Below are 20,329 nucleotides of genomic sequence, written 5' to 3' on the forward strand. Positions count from 1 at the left end.
ATATCATGAAATTTTGTAATTATCATCTATGCAATCATCATAATTCATTTCTCTTTACATGCTAACAGTACAGACTTTGCAAAAGAATAATACTCATTACATTGTGTTTGTATATTAATTTTAAGTCATTCACACGAAGCAAGTTTTTTGTTATTACCTTCAAAAAGAAATTGAAATATTGCACTATTTTGAAAAACAAACTAACGTGGCATTAACGTGGCATGTTATGTCTTTGAATTAGTGATGGCAGTTAGTTAGTGAGATGAAGTGCACCATGTGTATTTCAGTCCAACCATGATGAATGCTTTTGATCCTAGCTGAAATGGTTTCATCTTGTATTCTTTGGAGGTGTTTTTTAAAGTTGAAATGATATACACACGAATGTGTTCTATTGATCTTTTGCTTTGGCATAAAGTACTAAACTTTCCAATAATGGGCTTGAATTCCTTATAGTCCATCCCTCAAAAAATTAATTTGAACTTGAATGAAAAGAGAAAAAGCAAACTTAACGCTGGAAATTTCACCAAAATCGGATGTGAAACAAAATTGAAATGTTTTTGCAAAGAAAAAAATATTAAGATTTATGATTATTATTGTTAGGTCATTATCAATTCTTTTGTAGGCCTATTTATTAACCACTTGCATTGTCATTTTGCTTCTCAGCATTGAAAATGAAATACTATAGGGGGACTAAGTAGTCCCCCCCCCGAAAAAAAGAAAAATAAATAAAATAACAGCCATACAATTTCATACCAAGATTAAATCAACTTGGGCCGGTTGCAGAGAGAGTTGCAATCAAAGTTAATTACCGTAACGTGGCTCTTAACCAATCAGAAGTAGGTATTTGGGAATCTGCGCTTGGTATTTCTTTTTGCGCATGTCTCTTTCTCTCATTGATGACGTAGTTCACCCGTTTCCAAGATAGCCGCGCAGATAGCTGGATGGCAAGAAGACAAACAATAATCAAAACTCTTGCTCCCTGATATAATTCAAAGGCGAAGTTGTTTTATTTTCTTTCAACAGGATAATTTATTTTCGGGAGAATGGAGAAACAAATTGACACAGCTTTTCAATTTCTAAAGGACAACCCCAAAGTAGCGGCACTTGCATTGGGGGCACTCTTCGGGGCGGGTGCAGTGTGTTATGGGTATGTTGATTCATTGTTTGACCTCATTGTTGTGTAGGATGAGGGGGGTTCCTATGTCCAGTCACTGAGGCTAATAAAATGTCGTCTTTTGCTTTGGTTGTCTCGGAAACTTTGACTCGATGGGCACATTCTTGCTGGCGCCATACCAAATTTGACTCCTCGGAATTAAGAGAGCGATAGAGTTGCATTATTAGCGTCATCTAAAAAACAATCTATTCCGATGCGCATTATTAATAAATCTTCCCCGGCTTTAGCTGGAACTTCCATCCATCTCTCAAGTGTATCAAGGAATTAATCTTGCCGGGTACAAATTCACCTCACCTGGGTTGAGTGAAGCACAGTGTCTGTACTTTACAGGAAGCTTAATATTAGAAGAACGTGGGCAAAGCATAACCTCTTTGCCCCCCCAAACTTGGGCATGTTGGGTGTGTGTTCATCATCGTTTGGGTGTGTGTGGGTCGGGGGGGGGGGCTTGCCACTCAAGTTTTCATCTGACTGTACCGCATGTTTTTTATCAATATGTTATAGATCTACCCCCACAAAATTCAGACCAGATTAAGACTAAATTTCTATAAATTGTTTAAAATTCCACTAATTTCGAGTGTATAGGTTATAACACATGTTACTGTTTGAAACAAATCAAATCAAGTAGAGTATAATCTACGAAACAAAAACAATCAACACTTTCGAATTATCATCAATTAACTGCAAAATACTTAAAACAACAACAACAACAACAACAAAATATTACGTAACATAGCATAACATAAAACCTGACAATTAAAAGCGGCACTTACATTAGCAAATATATATTTTTTTCTTCCACCCATTATATTAGTAAATATGCATTGGGATAATGACAACTAAATTAAACACAATATACATATTTCATTTTGTCTTTGCAACATTTTTATCTTTTTCTTTTCTTAAACCGTAAACAATATGCTGAGGCTTCAAACGAAAATTTTGGATTAGACATTTTCTTATGAGTGCTTCGACATATTTCCAAACCTTATCAACCTAACAACCAAAACAAATGTAATAAATCACTCCACTTATTGCATTCACTACAAATATCTGTGTTTCTTAAATTCCATTTTTTAAGTTTCAGAGAGTAGGTAATAAATTATACATAAAAAAATGGGCTATGGTATTATCTTGAATACTTTTGAGTTTCAGTGTCCATGTAAACAACCAAGAATTCTTATTTTCTTCATCTAAAACTTCTCTCCAAAATAATTCGGCCCTTGATCTTTCAACATGTAATTGTGACATCTCTTGATAAATTTGTTTTACTCTACAGTTACAATTAAGCAATGTATTTACAGATGGCATACATGGCTCATCATTCAAAATAGAATTTTTAAATTTTCTAAACGAAGCAAGGTTATTTTCTTGTAGTTGTTCTCTCCACATTTTTGGTATTGACATAATACAAACTGCATATTCTGTCAACCACTGTCCATCTAGATTGACTAACCTTTCTTTTAACTCATTTACAGTAAGAAATGTATTCTTAGATATCAGATCACCAATGAACAAAAATATTTGACCGTATCCAGTTTCTAAATAGCAACATCCTTCCATTATGTCTGATATTGTTGTTAAACCATAACAATTCTTTGCAAGTTTCTGCACTTGAAATTACATTTTTCTTTTCCTTATTCCTTTTTAAAAGTAAAATAGACATATAATGTTTCACGATAAAACTTTGGAATCTTTTTCAATGACAAGTTGCTGTATATTGTGGATCACACTTACAATTTCTTAAAATAAAACTTCCACCTAATTTATCAAACCAATAATCAAACATCCATTTCCATTTTGATGTAGTCTTTGCAACATAATCACACAGGAATTTGCTTCCCATTGTAAAATGGCAACAATGTTTTTTTTAGAAATTCGGGCGAAACACTTTTTTAAAAAAGATTTCCCCTTTCTTTACAATACAAAGGTAAGCAATTTTTTCAAATTCACTTTTAAGTTATGCCATATCATTTAATAACCTAATATTTACAGGTGTATTATCATGAGCATTAATCAACTATTTTACCAACATCAATGACTATTATGGAATTTTATATCCCAACAGAAAGTTGAAATGCTGCGGAGGGTCCCGACAGTTAACAAGGCCACGCCCAACTGGCATTTCTTGCTATCCTGACCTGGTTAAACATAACAACATCATGGCCAAGTACCTGACAGTCAAACTCTACTCAAAGCTCTGTGATAGAAAGACCAGTACTGGATGGACCCTTGACCAGTGCATCCAGACCGGGGTGGACAACCCTGGGCATCCGTTTATTATGACCGTTGGTATGGTCGCAGGAGATGAAGAATCGTACGAGGTAAATCATTCAGTCACTTTGATTGCCTGTCCATGCTCTTTCTAACAATTTCATCCTTTTAATTATTATCTCTGGCTGTCTCTCTTCCTTCTTCTTCTTATTTTCCTTCACATTTATATCGTTATTACTATTGTTATTATCATCATATTATTACAATCATTGTTATCATCATCATCATCATCATTAGTTTTTACTACTACTACTACTACTACTACTACTACTACTACTACTACTACTACTACTACTACTACTACTTTTACTAATTCGCATCCTCCTCCTCCTTCTCTGCCTCCCCTTCTTTTATTCTTTTTGTCCCTCTCCTCCTGCGCACATTCTCTTTATCATCATCATCCTCAAACTGGTCCCGAAAAATTTGAAGAGCGAAAAAAGGGTTTTACTACAAAATGAAGCTCATTTTGGTTACATTTTATCAATGTTTACATCTCTTTCAGACTTTCTGGGGTGCTGCCTATGGAGAATAATACACGCAGCACCCCAAGGATTTTTTTTTTTTTTTTTTGGGGGGGGGGGTGTTTCAGTATCCCTGCTTCCCAGGGCAATGGCTTTTTCATCCATTTTTTTCTTCCCACGTTTCTTTTGTTTCTTGGAAATCGGGTAGGTTTTCAAGGAGCTCTTCGATGCTGTCATTCAAAACCGACATGACGGTTATGGACCGAATAATATCCACCCAACCGATTTGAACCAGAACCACCTCCGAGCGGTTACTCTCGATCCCAACTACGTTCTCTCTTCTCGTGTTCGCACCGGGAGATCGATACGAGGATTCCGCCTTCCTCCTGCGTGCAGCAGAGCCGAACGCCGAAAAATCGAAGAGGTATCACCCCCTACAAACACACCCTCACACACACACACACACTCACCCTCACATTTGTTTAAACAACTCGTGATATTGTTCTTCGATTCGTCATATTCTTGGTTTGGTTTTATCTATCGTACAACATTCAAAACATTATATACAGGAAATAAAAATGAAAAATAACAAAATATCCAAATAATCTGATCATTGATTTGCAAAGGAGACGGATAGATCACTCGATCTCTTCAGGTTAGAGCCACTGATGGCTCTGTTCTTCTTCGAAGTAAAAAAAATGTTGCTGAAGGTTATTAACTACATTATTTTTTCGGTGATATCCTTTTTTACACAATGCAAGACATTCCAAAACAAAGTAAGAAGAGAGAAGATTTATTTCTTGATAATGTCGAGAGACTGTAAGTCAACCCCTTTCATTAACAATGATGTTCAGTAAATCGGGACAAATAATAAAAATATATATATATATTTTGTTTAGATTGTGACTCAGGCTCTTGGTGGTATGAAAGGCGATTTGACTGGGAAGTATTATTCCTTGACAACCATGTCTGAACAAGATCAACAGAAACTGATTGATGATCATTTTCTATTCGACAAACCAGTTTCTCCTCTGCTCACGTGCGCTGGTATGGCTAGAGATTGGCCCGACGCAAGGGGAATATGGTATATACACGAGCTTCTTAATTTCATTTATTCATTTATTCATATGATTATTTATTTATTTGTAAGTCTTTTTTAAGTAGGCTGGGTCCATTAGTGATTGGCATACTGTAACAGTTGTCCTTGGAGGCCCTACAACAAAAATACGAAAATTTAACAAACAATTATGAAAAGCATACAATGTGAAGTTAAGACAGGCAAAGTGATAAAAGACAACATAAAACAACACAAAGGGCCAGTTTATATATTAAGGCTATTATACCCCAAAATAAAATACCGAACGAAGATTCTGAGTGGGCATTTCTTTAAAAAATGGGGTAAATTATTTCAAATAGATGCGCCAGCAAAAACAAAACTTTGTTTGCCCATTTCCGTTTTGACTTTGGGCAAAATTAAACCTGTGCTTTGTGCACTACGTATACGTGTACGACTATTATGTACAGTTTTGGATTGTTTAAAGATGTTTAACCGTTATGAGGCTGGTGATATCTAAGAACATAAGATCTCGGGAGCGTTTCAAGTCTTTTGCATCCCACATAGTTACCATAGTAACAGTTTTCTGCCAATCAAAATCACGGAAGTTGGCATGCAGGCCTGACAGCCAGTCAGACGACAGAATAATGTGGATGGAACGCTCATTTGGATCTAACCTCGTCTATGAACTAAACAAGTGGCAGATCCAAAGGGGGAGGGGGGGGGGGGGGTGGAGGCACCCATCCGGCAAGTGACCCCACCCCAATTACATTTGAAAGACATAACAAAATATTTGTCGTAAAAAATGTCAGACTTACGGGAGTGAAGATCTTTTTCTATAGTTATTTATTCCTTTTTTTTTGCTTGTCAGATTTTTTGAAAGGAAAATATCAACCCTTTTTGAAAATTCCTGGACCGGCCAAAAAAAAAAATTAGTAAACTACCGTCCATGGTTATAACATTCTTTCTCTCATACAAAAAAAAAGGAAAACAAAAACATTGTTCATTTTAGTATATAGACAGCTGTTGGCTGCCTTTTATTTAGTTCTTCATTGCTGGACTCTGCCATTTTTGCACACAGGCACAACTATCAGAAAAACTTCCTTGTGTGGGTGAATGAAGAGGATCATACCAGGCTTATATCAATGGAAAATGGTGCTAATATGGTTCGAGTGTTCCAGAGGTTCTGCAGTGGTCTGAAAGAGGTAGACTATCCTTTACATTACACTGTAAAAAGATATTAGGTAAAAATTTTAACCAGCACGAAGGTAAATTATATGTCCAACCAACATTGGGCATTTCTTTTGGGCATCTTTATTTATATAGTGTGATGAAGTAATTGCAGCTTGTTTTTTAAACCTACTGGACAATATGCTTCCCGCTTTAGGTAAAATACTACCCCAAATTGGTTGGACACATAACTACCTTCGTGCTGGTTGAAACTTTTATCTAATATCTTTTTACATTGTATGTTAAACTGCTTTTGGACTTTATAAATTATAAGCACATGGTCTAAGCCCGTAAATCTGACAATAATGGTTTAACGTTAAAACAATTGTTAAAACTTGTTTAAACTACTTAGTTTAAAGTTTAAACAACTTGTTCAAAAGTTTGAATGTTTAAACAATAGATGTTACAGTGACCAGCTGAAGCAACGTGCTTGAAATTTTAAACAGCGTCTAGTTTGCAGCAGGGTAATTACATTTTGGCTGCTTTCTTGCAGCCATTCAAAGTAAAAGTACCTTCGTTTTTCATTATAAATATATATATAGGGGCCTATGAAGCCATACAAAACAATTAAGACCACTAATGAAAAGTATTTTCGCGATTGCTTTTCTATTGTAAATTAATAGTTCTGTATTTAGCTCCAAGAAAATTCAATATTTTAAATGTTTTATGTTTTTCATGGAGCCATACAAATTTGTGACATTACTATATATATATATATATATTTATATGTACATGTATATATATATATACACACACACATATATATATATATATATATATATATATATATATATATATATATATATATATACACATATATATATATATATATATATATATATATATACACACACACACATAAATACCCTGTGATATGATTTTGGTTCACATGGAGGTGCAGTGCCTTGAAATGTGGGGCAAGTTCAAAATTCAAAAGTTGCAAAATGACACAATATTGAAAGTCACTGATCTTTTACAGTGGTGATGAGTGAGTTTCTCAGCATGAAATAATTTTCATGCACCTTAACATCAACATTAAAATAGAATCAAAGACACCTCTGACAAACAAACAAACATGCATGGGTATTTCAAACCATTACTCGAACCATGTTAACTCACAGAACTATCACTACTACATTACAATTGACACAGACAAAAGAATCATGTTCTGTGTTGACCCTTCATATTCAATTTCTGCTCGTTTTGCAGCTTTTCAATTCAGACCTCATCCAAGACATTTGAATCCTACTCTTCTCGTGATGGCATGATCATAACAAGCATGGTATCATTTTAAAGAGACTTAAATGATCTTTTGAATGATATCAAAAATGCACTGCGTAAACTTGATATTGGGAGAAATTAATGGCCAACTCAGATTTCCAAACTTTTATTGCTCGTTTTGCAGCTTTTCAATTCAGACCTCATCAAACACTTTTGAATCCTACTCTTCTCGTGATGGCATGATCATAACAAGCATGGTACCATTTTAAAGAGAATTGAATGATCTTTTGAATGGTGTAAAATATGCATTGTGTACAATTAGGAGTTGGAAGAAATTAATGGCCAAGCACAGATTTCCAAACTTTGTTGAGGGTTTTATACACACACATATATATATATATATAAACGTATTGTTTTTAAGGCTATTTTACGATATATTTCTATACATGTATATCATAACGTTTGAATCAACTGGTGAATGCTAAAGGTACACTCAGTCAAAAATGACTAGTTACAGGGTCAGCTAGGGGCCACTTTTATTCTAGTCATATTTGACTTTTTTCTAGTCGTATTTTACTAGAACATAGTTATTTCTGACTAGAAAATACGCCAGAAATTTGATTATCAGTGATTGTCATTTCAGTTGCACCCAGCTGACTACTGGTCTAGTCAATTTGACTGATTTGTTTTAAGAGTGTAGTGTGCATAGTGTTAAGGGGACGATTCACAATCTCAGTTCTCGCTGATCGGAATCTCGATTATAATTGTTCCAACCGACACATGCATTTAAAATCATTTTCCATGCAAACGTAACGATAAAAAAAGGTCGAGTGTGAATGGCTTATGACGTCACAATTTTGCATAATAAAAGTAAGAATAGGGTTTATCGGGAATCAATCCTCCGAGGTTTAACTGAAAGTAACCTTTTTTACTAGAAAAATAGATAAAGTCAAATATATCTCTCTCTCCTTCTCTCTCCATTGCCTTCCTGTCTCTCCCTCTCTATCGCCCCATCCTTCCCCTCCTTTTCAATTCAATTCAATTCAATTCAAATTTATTTTCATTCTTCAAAATGATACAAATAAGTACAAAATAGATTGATTCAATTTAAATAAACAATAGCATGAACAAAATTCAATATTGGAAGAAAAAAAAATACATATTTGAAAGTAATCTAAATATAAATTAACATACATGTCAAATTAAATCAATATAATCAATATCATTAGATATAATTGAATCAACGCAATTATATATCATAAGAAGAATGGAGGGGTCCACTGAAAAGCAAAGCTTGTATAATGTGGACCCCTCTCTTTCTCTCTCTCCCTACCTTATTATCGTTAATAGTTTGAAAGGAAGATAAAGGAAGCAGGACACGAGTTCATGTGGAATGAGCACCTTGGATATATTTTGACGTGTCCTTCGAATCTTGGGACTGGACTCCGAGCTGGTGTACACCTTAAAATCCCTCTCGTTAGCCAGGTAAAAACTGCCATTATTCTCTCTTTCACATCTTTTTTTTAAAGAAGAAAATCGTCATTAGATTTCTCAAGAGACTTTGTACATAAGACGATGTTTGTTATTTAAAATGCGAACTAACAAACCCTGTTAAGTTCAGAATATCGAAAATAATCGCGAGAAGTTTAAAGGGATGGTCCGGACTGAAAATATTTATATCAAAATATATATAGTAGAATTCACTAAGCAAAATTTCATCGAAATCGGATGACAAATGATGAAGTTATTGACGTTTAAAGTTCAGCAATATTTTGTGAAAACAATCGTCATGAATATTCATGAGGTGGGCTGATGATGTCATATCCCCACTTTCCGTTTCCTTATGTTACTACATAAAATCATATTTTTTTCATTGTTTAATAATTGTGTGAATAATATGTCTCCCTTATAATGAAATAAGTTGGAGCAATAAATATCTAATGCACTAAATCAGTTGTCAATCCATTTTTTCTATAGTTCTTGGAGGAAAAAAATTGAATCAACCAAATTCATATAATAAAATACATAAGAACAAGTGGGGATGTGACATCATCAGTCCACCTAATGAATATTCATAACGACTGTTTTCACAAAATATTGCTAAAATTCAATAACTTTGTTATTTGTTATCCGATTTTGATGAAATTGTCGGCATTTTTGCTCAATGAATTCTACTCTATTTATTAAGCTATAAATACTTTAGCCCGGATCATCCCTCTAATGACTCTGGAAAAAATATTTGTAAAAATAATCTTGGTCTTTATACTGTCAACTTAATTTGAATAGGAACGAGACAAGAATTAAAAACAAGTTTTGCTTTTAAACATGTGTTTGTTATAGAGAAACAAAAAACGATTAGAAATGAATAAATTTGATAGAAAAAAGAAGGACCAAAGCATGAGTTGCATTAGGGCTTAAATATATTTATGTAAAGAAAGTTTCGAACGTGATTTTGTCCTAAGTTTTATATATTCATAATATACGATTTATTGTGTAAACTTTGTTTGAACGTGATGTATTGTGAAACTTTGGTTTGTAATTATGTAAATATTTTCTTCAATAGAGGCAACAACAACAGAAAAATATGACTAAATAAAGTGGTAGATTTCCCTAGATGCTCTTGATCACACCCCTGATACGCTCCCCAAAATGTTTTTTTTTTACAAAATCATAAATAAAATGATGATTAACTCAGAGATGAAAAACAATCTGATTCTATTTTTGAATACCGTTGTACCCGAGGTCATTGGCGGCGGAAGCCAAAAATTTTAGGAGGGGACAACAAAAAAAATTTTGACAAGCAAAAAAAAAAAAGGTTCTCAACCCCAAAATTTTAGGGGGGACGTAAAAAAAAATTTGGACAAGCAAAAAAAAAAAAAAAAAAAAAGGTCATTAACAACAAATTTAGGGGGGGACCGTCCCCCCCTCCTCAAATTTAGGGGGGGACACGTCCCCCCCGTCCCCCCCGCTTCCGCCGCCTATGCCCGAGGTTACTTTGCTAAGCATATACTATTCTAGTGCCATCATTAAAATTTGGTCATATCCTGTCCTTTCCAATTTTGGCTTCGATACATTACAAATATAATATATATATATATATTTTTCTTTTGAATGTTATTGTTTTCTTAAAAAAATGTTTATTCTAATTCATCATCAATTCTTTTTTTAACTAAAAAAAAGTAATTGCATTACACATATACCCTCGTGGAATTGAACCGTTGGAAATATATTGATAACTAACCATCTTAAAGACTTCTTTTTTCTGAATGCTAAAAACGTTATTTTCAAGCCAACCATAATCAACTAGATTGTTGGAGGGATAGTCGTTGCATATCAATATAATAAATGTGATTAATATTCTTGACCGTCATGTGTATCCAATTTTGGAATCTTGGAGCTTAATTAATTTCAAGAAAAAAGAGAAGAAAATATATACATGAAGAAATGGGTTGATGGAAATTGATTTTCTTGATTAAAAAGAAGGAGACAACATTACCAAAGGTTGGACGAAGTCGGTTTTTTTATTTGATTTAAGAGAATCTACCTTGATGATAACATCATTTTTTTAATGAAATTAGATAATTAGAAACATTTTAAAATGTTGAAATTTGAAAGAAATGGACAAGAAATAAGATACGAAAGAATTTTGAAATATAGTAATCTTGTGTGTGAGATAGAAAATGAGATTTATGGGAGATATCCTGCATCAAAACGATATCACCTACATAGTGTGGCCAATTTGAAATCCTCATTAGGTATAGTGATAACAAATTATAAAAACTTTAACAAAATCATAATTTCCTTACCGTTTTCTCGATATTGTACAAACTTTCACGTATTACACTGTAAAACGATATTTAAAATTTCTAAAAGGTTGTTTAAAGTTTGAAAGAAGTTTCATTTTTACAAGATGTTGATAGCATTTAAAGAATTAAAAACAAAAGTTTAAACAATAAAAAGTTTAAACAACTTATTGTTTAAGTAGTGTGACAGTGACGGTTTAAAAGCGTGATATTTTTTTTATTACTGTGTATGCTTTGTTGAATAATTTTCTCCTTTTTTTCTTTAAGAACTCTCTGCTTGCGTTGGGTCCCAGATTACACAAAGAAAACACTCTTTTAAAATTCCATTCAGCACTGTTCAATAATTTATAAACAATACAGCTGCAGTTGTTCAAACAGTTTAAACAAGTACTTTGAAATTTTAAACAACAAAGTTTGATCTTTAATATTTAATTCTCAATAAATTAAGCATGTTATTATAAAACGTAAACAACTGCTGTAAGGTTCATAGGCCTATAGAACACAGCGTTATATGAAATAGTTTTTACCGTGCAAGTATAATCATAGACCTATGGTATAATATAACTTTTTAACTTTCTAATCACGATTTTTTTTACGTTTAACCATGTTCGGCAGGATCCACGATTTGAGGTGATACTAGAGAGGCTCCGCCTTCAGAAGAGAGGGACCGGTGGAGTCGATACTGAATCGACCGATGGCATTTTCGACATTTCGAACGTTGATAGGTTGGGAAAGTCAGAGGTAAATTTTTGGCTAAAAAAGGGATATTGATACAGTTTTAAAAATGGTATTCTGACATCAAGTTGTTTACACTTTTTTTAAAGGTTGTTTCTTTAAAACAACTTGCTGAAACTTTAAACAAAACTTGTTTGAATAACAGGATTTTAACAACGCGCTTAAAATTTTGAACAGTGTTTTTACAGTCTGTGCAGATCTCGTTCAATGTGGCGTAATATCGGTATGAAATAAAATATTTTTGACATCTTAATGAAAACACCTGATGGAAATCCCCTAAATCAAGTACCATAAACTCATTTAAAAAATTACTTCGTAGCATATGTCATAAATATTTTGGATAATGTAATGGCTAGTGAGAGCACATTCACCCAATATGCCTTAAATACAGAAATATCATCACATTCACTTTTTTATCATGTTAGTTATTCTACAAGGAATTGGGCGGCGTCGGGATATTTTGATATGGCTGGTTGGGGTCGAGGGCGAGGCGGACTTGATAAGACATCGTATTTTTCTCAATTTATTTGAAGAAAAATAATGTTATATCACATCCTCCTTACTTCTGTCTTCACTATACCCCCTCATTTCCTTTCTCGTTTTCCGTGTTTTTTTTTCATTTTGAAAAGTCATAGGGGCTCCCTACCCCTTTGTTGTGCCATCCCTGACGAAATTTAATGACAAATATTTGACTCCATCTCTTTATTTCAGGTTCAGCTGGTGCAGACCGTCTTGGATGGAGTGGCAACTTTGATCAAGATGGAGAAAGAACTGGAGAGGCATGGAACCATCGCCCAATATCTACCCCAATAAACCATCACCAACATCTAATTCTTAAAACTGTACTATATAACACTTAATATACCACGAGAGATCATTTATCTTTGTTACATGTATATTACAAATTCTCAATAATCAAGATCAAAATTACCTTATCAATGTCAATGTAAAACGAAAGTTAATTAGACATGTATTTAGCAGTATAGGACAATGGACTATATCTATATGAGACATTTATGCTAGTAGAATTATTTAATTATATTTTACCACTTCAGTGAATCGATGTTGTATGTTTTTGAAAATGAAATGAATAGGTGTTGATGAAATTAAATCTCTTGAATGAAATAAGAAAAATCTAAAACAAAAAACCCACAAAATATCCGAAACAAAGTACCATCCCCACAAAAAAAACATTGATCAACCGAAAATAATCATATGCATGAACTTCGCTGCTATAATTTAGATTATGTGTGGTTACAGAGCAGGAATCTTATTTGATTTTATAATAAAATAATGATTACAATCAGGAAAGATAATGATACTGACAATATTGGAAGATTTAATATGTCAAAAGGAAATATCTTTCGGCGAACATTAAATTGACTTCATTGTAATATGAATATCATGTTTATCAAGGTAATGAAATAAATATACGATTCTAATAATTTATCTTCAAATTATCTGCATTATCGTGATTGTATATCTTTGCTGCACACCACTTGTACTGCGTAATGAGTAAGGAGTGTTAGGGTTGTGTTACAAGGCGTTGGAGGTGGCTCGACTTGAAACACCCCTATAAAGCCGAACTGACGCCGTCTCGGATTGAGTTTACCTCTGGAAGTGGTTTGAAGCCGGCATCAGACCGGCTTCAGCCCTACAATTGGTACGTGTAGCATCCCTAGGTGGACTCAGGCCGGCCGATTGACCACTGACGTAGAAATAGCGAACAGTTGTAGCTAATGAAATATCCCGGAACAGTATAAATATCTTCAGGTGACTCGTGTCACGTGAATAGTCGACGTAAAGCCGGTTTAAGTGTATAGACACCCAATATTGTAGGCCTCATACCATGTGTTTATAAAGGGGGATATATAATGATCTCGAGGCGGCTTTAAATCGCAGACGTGAAGGCGGCTTCAAAGTCGGTGTCTCGGGCCGGCTTCAAACCCGACGCATGTGTATCAGGGGCCTTTTAGACAACATTGAGTTCAAGTACACCAAAGAGGGTCTGAAGTAAGAGGAGGTAACGAAATCATAGTTATCACATAATATACGACCGAAAAAAAATTGAATCAACAATACGAACTTACTATCTAGTTCTACAAAGTTTCCACATCTATCTTCCGTCTGTCTCCTTCGGGTGCGGCAGTGGAATAGGTCTGCACTGGGGGAGCGTTTCATGAAGGGATTTTATCGGACAAGTCCTGTTTTATCCGACAATTACCATAGCAACAGTACCTCTCAGCCAATCAGAATCGGGAAAAGTTGTCAGATCTGACAACTTGTCGGACATAAATGTTGATGAAACGCTCCCCAGGTTAGATATAGGCTCCTGCTTGACCAGCAGGGCGGGAAAACTTTTTGAGACTTCCGGTTATTACGAGCTACAGGATGTAGTCCGTCAATAGAATCGGGGGTTGACAATTTTACACGGCTCAGTGATTTGTCCTACGTGTGAGTATATAGATTAAAACATGGTCCTTGGATAATGGAACAAACCCCTCCTTTCTTTTTGAGTTTCTTTTCTTTTCTTTTCTTACGTAGACTTGCCTCATCCCTCTATTGATTGACTTTGCCTCCGCGTCCAGAAAAGTCCTTTGTAAGAATAGTCCCTTTTAAATAGTCAATGGTGTGACCTGCATATGTAGTTTAAAAGCTATAAGTCAAAACTTTGACTCTTAAAACGTGATTTGATAGAGGAGTTTAAATAAGCGATCCTAGAACAGAAAATATTTCATTAAACAAGAAATGTGTACTTCAATCAATCTCACACTTGGGACAAGTTCCTGAGTCGTATAAGATGCAGATTGCCATCTCCCGAATCCAGTGAGGGAGTCATGATCGCTCGACAGCCGGAAGTATTCCCGCCGCTGCTAGATGGGTCAAACAGGAGCCTCCAATACCCAACTCAACCACTTTCTACATTAGAAAACGGATGTCCCCTTGAGAAATATGATAGTAAGTTCGGATCATTGATTTGTATTTTTTGTATTGTTAAAACCAGACCAAATAAATGATAATATTCATTGCTCTATCACCATGCAATTGATAAATCTTAAGTTTTGCTCAAAGACAGTTCCGGGAATCGGGTTCAACGTCATGGCAAATACAGATTACTGATTCAACTACACTGTAAAAACTGCGGTGTTAAACTGACATCAGTTGGTGTTAATAGAGGACCACACCCTGAGGTGTTTAAATACACTCTAGAGATTAAACATAACACCAAAGAGTGTAAATGTAACAACAAAAGGTGTTGTAATAACACCTATAGGTGTAAAACTAACACCACCAATTTGACACCGGTGTAAAATGACTGGTGTGGTTAACACCACAGTTTTTGCAGTGTATATATACTTCACACCCACCCACTCACACGTTTTTCTTTTGTGTGTAGACATGATATACACATCGCATTCACCCTATCCATGCAAAACACACACATACCTTCCCTCACACGGTCACCCACATACACCCTCTATCATGCACACATCGCGTCCGCCCCACAGCTAGGACCGTATTGTGAAGTGTTAAAGGTCAAGTCCACCTCAGAAATTAATGTTGATTTGAATCAATAGAGAAAATCAGACGAGCACAATGCTGAAAATTTCATCAAAATCGGATGTAAAATAAGAAAGTTATGACATTTCACAGTTTCGCTTATTTTTAACAAAATAGTTATATGAACCAGCCAGTTACATCCAAATGAGAGAGTCGATGATGTCACTCACTATTTCTTTTGTTTTTATTGTTTGAATTATACAATATTTCAATTTTTACAAATTTGACGATTAGGACCTCCTTGTCTGAAGCACAAAATGTTAAAATAGTGGAATTTCACGTGTTTAGGGAGGAATGAAACTTCATTGCACATGACAATGACGAGAAAATAAAAATATTTCATATTTCATATAATAAAATACAAAAGAAATAGTGAGTGAGTGATGTCATCAGTTCCTCATTTGCATACTGACCGAGATGTGCATATAACTGTTTTGTGAAATGAAGCGAAACTTTAAAATGCCATAATTTTCTTATTTTACATCCGATTTTGATTGAATTTTCGGTTACACTTCGTAATTCCGAAGCTTCATAATTCCGAAGGTTCTTTATTCCGAAGGTTCGTAATTCCGAAACACGTAAATTGCCTATACCTCGATGTTCGTTAATCCGAAAACGAAAAAGGGTTCGTTAATCCGAACATTTGTGGCGTAATTCCGACGGTTCGATAATCCGAAAACGAAATAAGGTTCGTTGTTCCGAAGGTTCGTTAATCCGAAAACGAAATAAGGTTCGTTGTTCCGAAGGTTCGTTAATCCGAAAACGAAATAAGGTTCGTTAATCCAAAAAATGAAAACCGGGAAAGCAGAGGCAGAGGCAAGGGGGGGGGGCGGGGGACACTGTTGCCGTTCAATTATTATGAGGATGGGAAGGCAAGGGCGGCCGAACGAATTTTCGTTGGGGGGTAAAGCCAAAAATGAAACTCATACGTCAAAATGGGCACTTTGGTGATATTTTCACCTTAAGATTATCATATGCTTGAAGTCATTGTGTGTTTGATAGTGATTAAGTAGAGAAAAACTTTTTTGAAGTGACTTCTTATTATGGCAAAATGTATATTTAGGCTTTATTTTTCGGGAGAGGGTATAATGAGCGAGCGGCTTGGTAAAACAAATTTAAAGGTGAAGTTGTAAAACGTTTTTGGGGGTCAATTATTCTTAAAATGGCATTATTGCGAGGTGTTTCGAGCTGAATCACAAGCTAAAACTTTAGGGTATTTCAATAAAAAATGAAAATAAGTTTTTAAAAATCCGAGCAGATTTCTGCTGTCATTAAAAAGATGTGCATCTAACTAAAGAATTAACACGAGCGCAAAACGCGAGCTTAAACATACTGACCAGAAAAGGAACCTGTTAAAGAAAGCATTTAGTGACCTCTTTAGGATGCATATTTCACCAATCGAATGAGAGTGCGAAGCGCAAGCTGAAAATTTGCAATATTCCAGCCTGAAAACTTAACTTGTATACTTTAAAAAGAGTATTTCATTTAAAAAAAACATGAAAAACGGCATATTTATTTTTGAAGAAGGAACTTTCCCATTTTGGAAAATATTAATTTCCCTGTTTTTTATTTCATTTTGGGGGTGCAAGCGCCCCCTGCCTCCCTCCCGGCGGATCCAACTTTCGTCAAATGGGGGGGGGGGGGTAATTTTTTTTCAGTCATATTTTCCTCGATCGGCAGCTTAAAGTTGATTTTTGTTTGTTTCTTTGAAAGGGTAGTCCTAACAGTCAATAATTAGCTTTATACTTATAAAATAAAGTAAATATGTAATAACATGATAAACCCTTTTTAAATAATGCGAGCGCGAGCTATATATTTTGTTTAATATGATGGGCAATATGTTTGTGATCTTCAAAACGAGATGCCTATGTAACTAAATTTAGATAATAACTGCGAGGAAGAAGCGCGAACAGAAATCTTAAATATATAAGCTCTGACCTGATCTAAAGGGGACATTTTAAGAACTTTTTTGCAGTTAGCCATGAAGACGATGCGTGTTTCAACCAATGGCGGCGAAACTTATTTTCTTTTTTTCGTGGGGGGGGGGGGGGCAAAGCAAAAAAAGGGCCAATAGGGGCAATTTGGTGCAAACGGATATTTTCACCATGAGATTATCATCTGTGTAAAGAGGTTGTGTGTTTTGTAGTACTTGAAATGTCTACTAGTTTGAGCTTGCGATTCGCGCTTTCAACATCTCACAAGGATCATTATTAGTATTATTTTTATTACCAGCAGAAGCTGTTATTAAAAATGACATCCCCTCCAATACAAATCCTATTATCTAGAGGTTACTCGCACGCGACCAACACACTTGATCCCCTGCACCTTTAAACCATTTGCTTAGGCATCAATTGCTCAGATAAAATCGAAATCAGCCTATGCTTGATCAGGGCGCCTATATTCTTAATGAAATACATGCTTTTGGCCACAACGCACGCATGTATTACTATCATTGCATAATATCGTGTAATCTTGTAATGACAACATCGTTTTTGTTACCAAAATGAATTATTTTCATTTTCGGAAATACGAACCTTATTTAATTTTCGGATTAACGAACCTTATTTCTTTTTCGGATTAACGAACCTTCGGAATTACGAACCTTATTTCGTTTTCGGATTAACGAACCTTCGGAATTACGAACCTTATTTCGTTTTCGGATTAACGAACCTTCGGAATTACGAACCTTATTTCGTTTTCGGATTGACGAACCTTCGGAATTACGAACCTTCGGAAATACGAACCTTCGGAATAACCGAACCTTCGGAATTACGAATGTATGCGAAATTTTCAGTGTTATGCTTGTTGAATTTTTCTCTTTTTATTCAAATTAAGTTTTAGTTGGGGTGGACTTGTCCTTTAACATTATAGGAAACCAAATAGTTCAGTTGATTCCCTTGCTTTGGTCAAAGAACTGAGAAGCATGCTACCCCCATCGGTGTCTGGGTGTCTTGAGCAATACAACACCGGATTACATTATATTTTATATTATGTTTTTTTTTCTGACCGTTACATTTTCTTGAACTTCGCATCTTTCGAAGTCATACCCACAAAACATCGGATTTAGTATATCACATCAATGCCGTAAATAAATCATTGTTAACATAAATATGATGATACTGACAGTGAGTGTAAGTTACGAATGACTTTTCATACGACTGGGTGTAAAGTCAGCTACATATAGGGATCCTATGCATCTTCTTGCAAATGAAAACGCAGACCAAACAAAGCATGATTCAAAAAGTTCTTGTCAAATTGTATTCTCATTTATTTTCAATTTTCATACATGGTTTAGGACGGGAATAACGACAACCTTGCAACAATTGATTTTATTTTGAACAACTCGGATCTACATGTAATGCTGGCATTCTTAAGGTTACGTCGACAGGCTCAAAATTTTGATGTTAGAGTGAATCATCACTCATAGTAGTTTATCTAAATCTATATATTTATGAGAAAATTCATATGAACCAGGTAATAGATTATTTTTAAAGTCAATTCCACACTTAATACAAAGACAGATTGGACTAGATTGGATTAGTACCCGGTCTTCATGAGATGCATTTGCTAACTCGATCAGCACACTCTGAGCTACCAAATATACACAATAGCAAGTTTTTCGCAATTACAACGGGGAAGGATTCTACAACATAGTAAATGCAAATCACAATGGACAGCTAAGAAGTCTTTGTCGGAAATTGGTGAACCGGGACAGCAGACGTCCTGAAATTCGGAGCTGACGAAAAATTGCAAAAAATGTCATTTTGTCCAGAGTCCAGGAAGACACTGCTGTTTTTAATCACCGATTGTCGACAAAGGCTTCTTTTTCATGAAGGGCTTTCGACAATGTATTCTCAACGTTCCGGAAAACGTCTGCGTATAGTGGTTGCGAAAACTCGCTAATAAGATCTATCAGGAACCGAAAACTTGATTACTTCTCTGAAAATAAATCATAGCGAAATAAGACACATTGAACGGAGTTTCTAAATTTCTCGCATGCTACCAGTTAATATCCCGCCAACATGACCAAAGGACTGTAGTCAGGTAGTGCGACTGCGTCCCTCAAAAAAAAAGGAAATCCATCCAAGATATCTCTATACACTCTAAAAAAAAGTTGACCCAATATTGGGGAAAATGGGAACATGCATGTTGGTTGGGTAAAAACATATATACATATTTTAATTTTAACGCAATGTTGCGTTGAAATAGCTCAATACGGGGTTAAAAAAATACCCGGCGAAGATGCATGTTCCTTTTCTACCCAATATTGGGTAAAATTTACTCAGTATTTTTAGAGTGTAATTGGATATGTTTCGATCATAAAATTAATATTAATCGTAAGAATAGAATTCCCTATTTCATTTCTTATTTATACATGTTAGAGATTTAGTGAAAGAAACATAGGAGAGAAAACCAAAAATAATTCTATTCGAATGAGCAATCCCTCCCTTATCCAATCTCGATCAATTATTCTGCGCAACTTGGTTTTGACATTAACTTTTCTTGCTCATCCTTGCGTTAACTATTCATATCATATTTGGAATCAAAATGGAGAAGAAAAGTTGAATCTTATGATGATGTAAATGAAAGACCATTTCTCGTTTGGGTATGTCGTTGACAGGATAAAAACTGGGAATCCCAGTTTCCCTTTCTCGTGGGACGCATGGTATAATCATAATCATCTAGTTTTTTATTCAAATAAACGGCGACCGACTGAAATACTTCCGAGGGAGTGGAGAGTGTCTACATATTGTTCAAAGACATGGTTGATTGACACCGATGTCGGTTTAATTTAGAACACATCGAGAGAATGCTCTAT

At 34.9% G+C, this 20,329-nt stretch overlaps 1 protein-coding gene across 1 annotated transcript; it reads left to right on the forward strand.

Annotated features, from left to right (window-relative positions):
• Positions 1 to 1,054: 1,054 nt before the first annotated feature.
• Positions 1,055 to 12,968, forward strand: LOC121412243 (creatine kinase U-type, mitochondrial-like). The gene is made up of 8 exons (XM_041605148.1): positions 1,055 to 1,147; positions 3,240 to 3,495; positions 4,115 to 4,330; positions 4,806 to 4,990; positions 6,042 to 6,165; positions 8,762 to 8,896; positions 11,830 to 11,955; positions 12,661 to 12,968. Exons 2-8 carry the CDS (start codon positions 3,334 to 3,336, stop codon positions 12,760 to 12,762), a joined length of 1,050 nt encoding a protein of 349 aa, XP_041461082.1. The 5' UTR covers positions 1,055 to 1,147; positions 3,240 to 3,333; the 3' UTR covers positions 12,763 to 12,968.
• Positions 12,969 to 20,329: the final 7,361 nt, after the last annotated feature.

The sequence above is a fragment of the Lytechinus variegatus genome, chromosome 3 (genome assembly GCF_018143015.1).
Source record: "Lytechinus variegatus isolate NC3 chromosome 3, Lvar_3.0, whole genome shotgun sequence".
NCBI classification, from domain to species: domain Eukaryota; kingdom Metazoa; phylum Echinodermata; class Echinoidea; order Temnopleuroida; family Toxopneustidae; genus Lytechinus; species Lytechinus variegatus.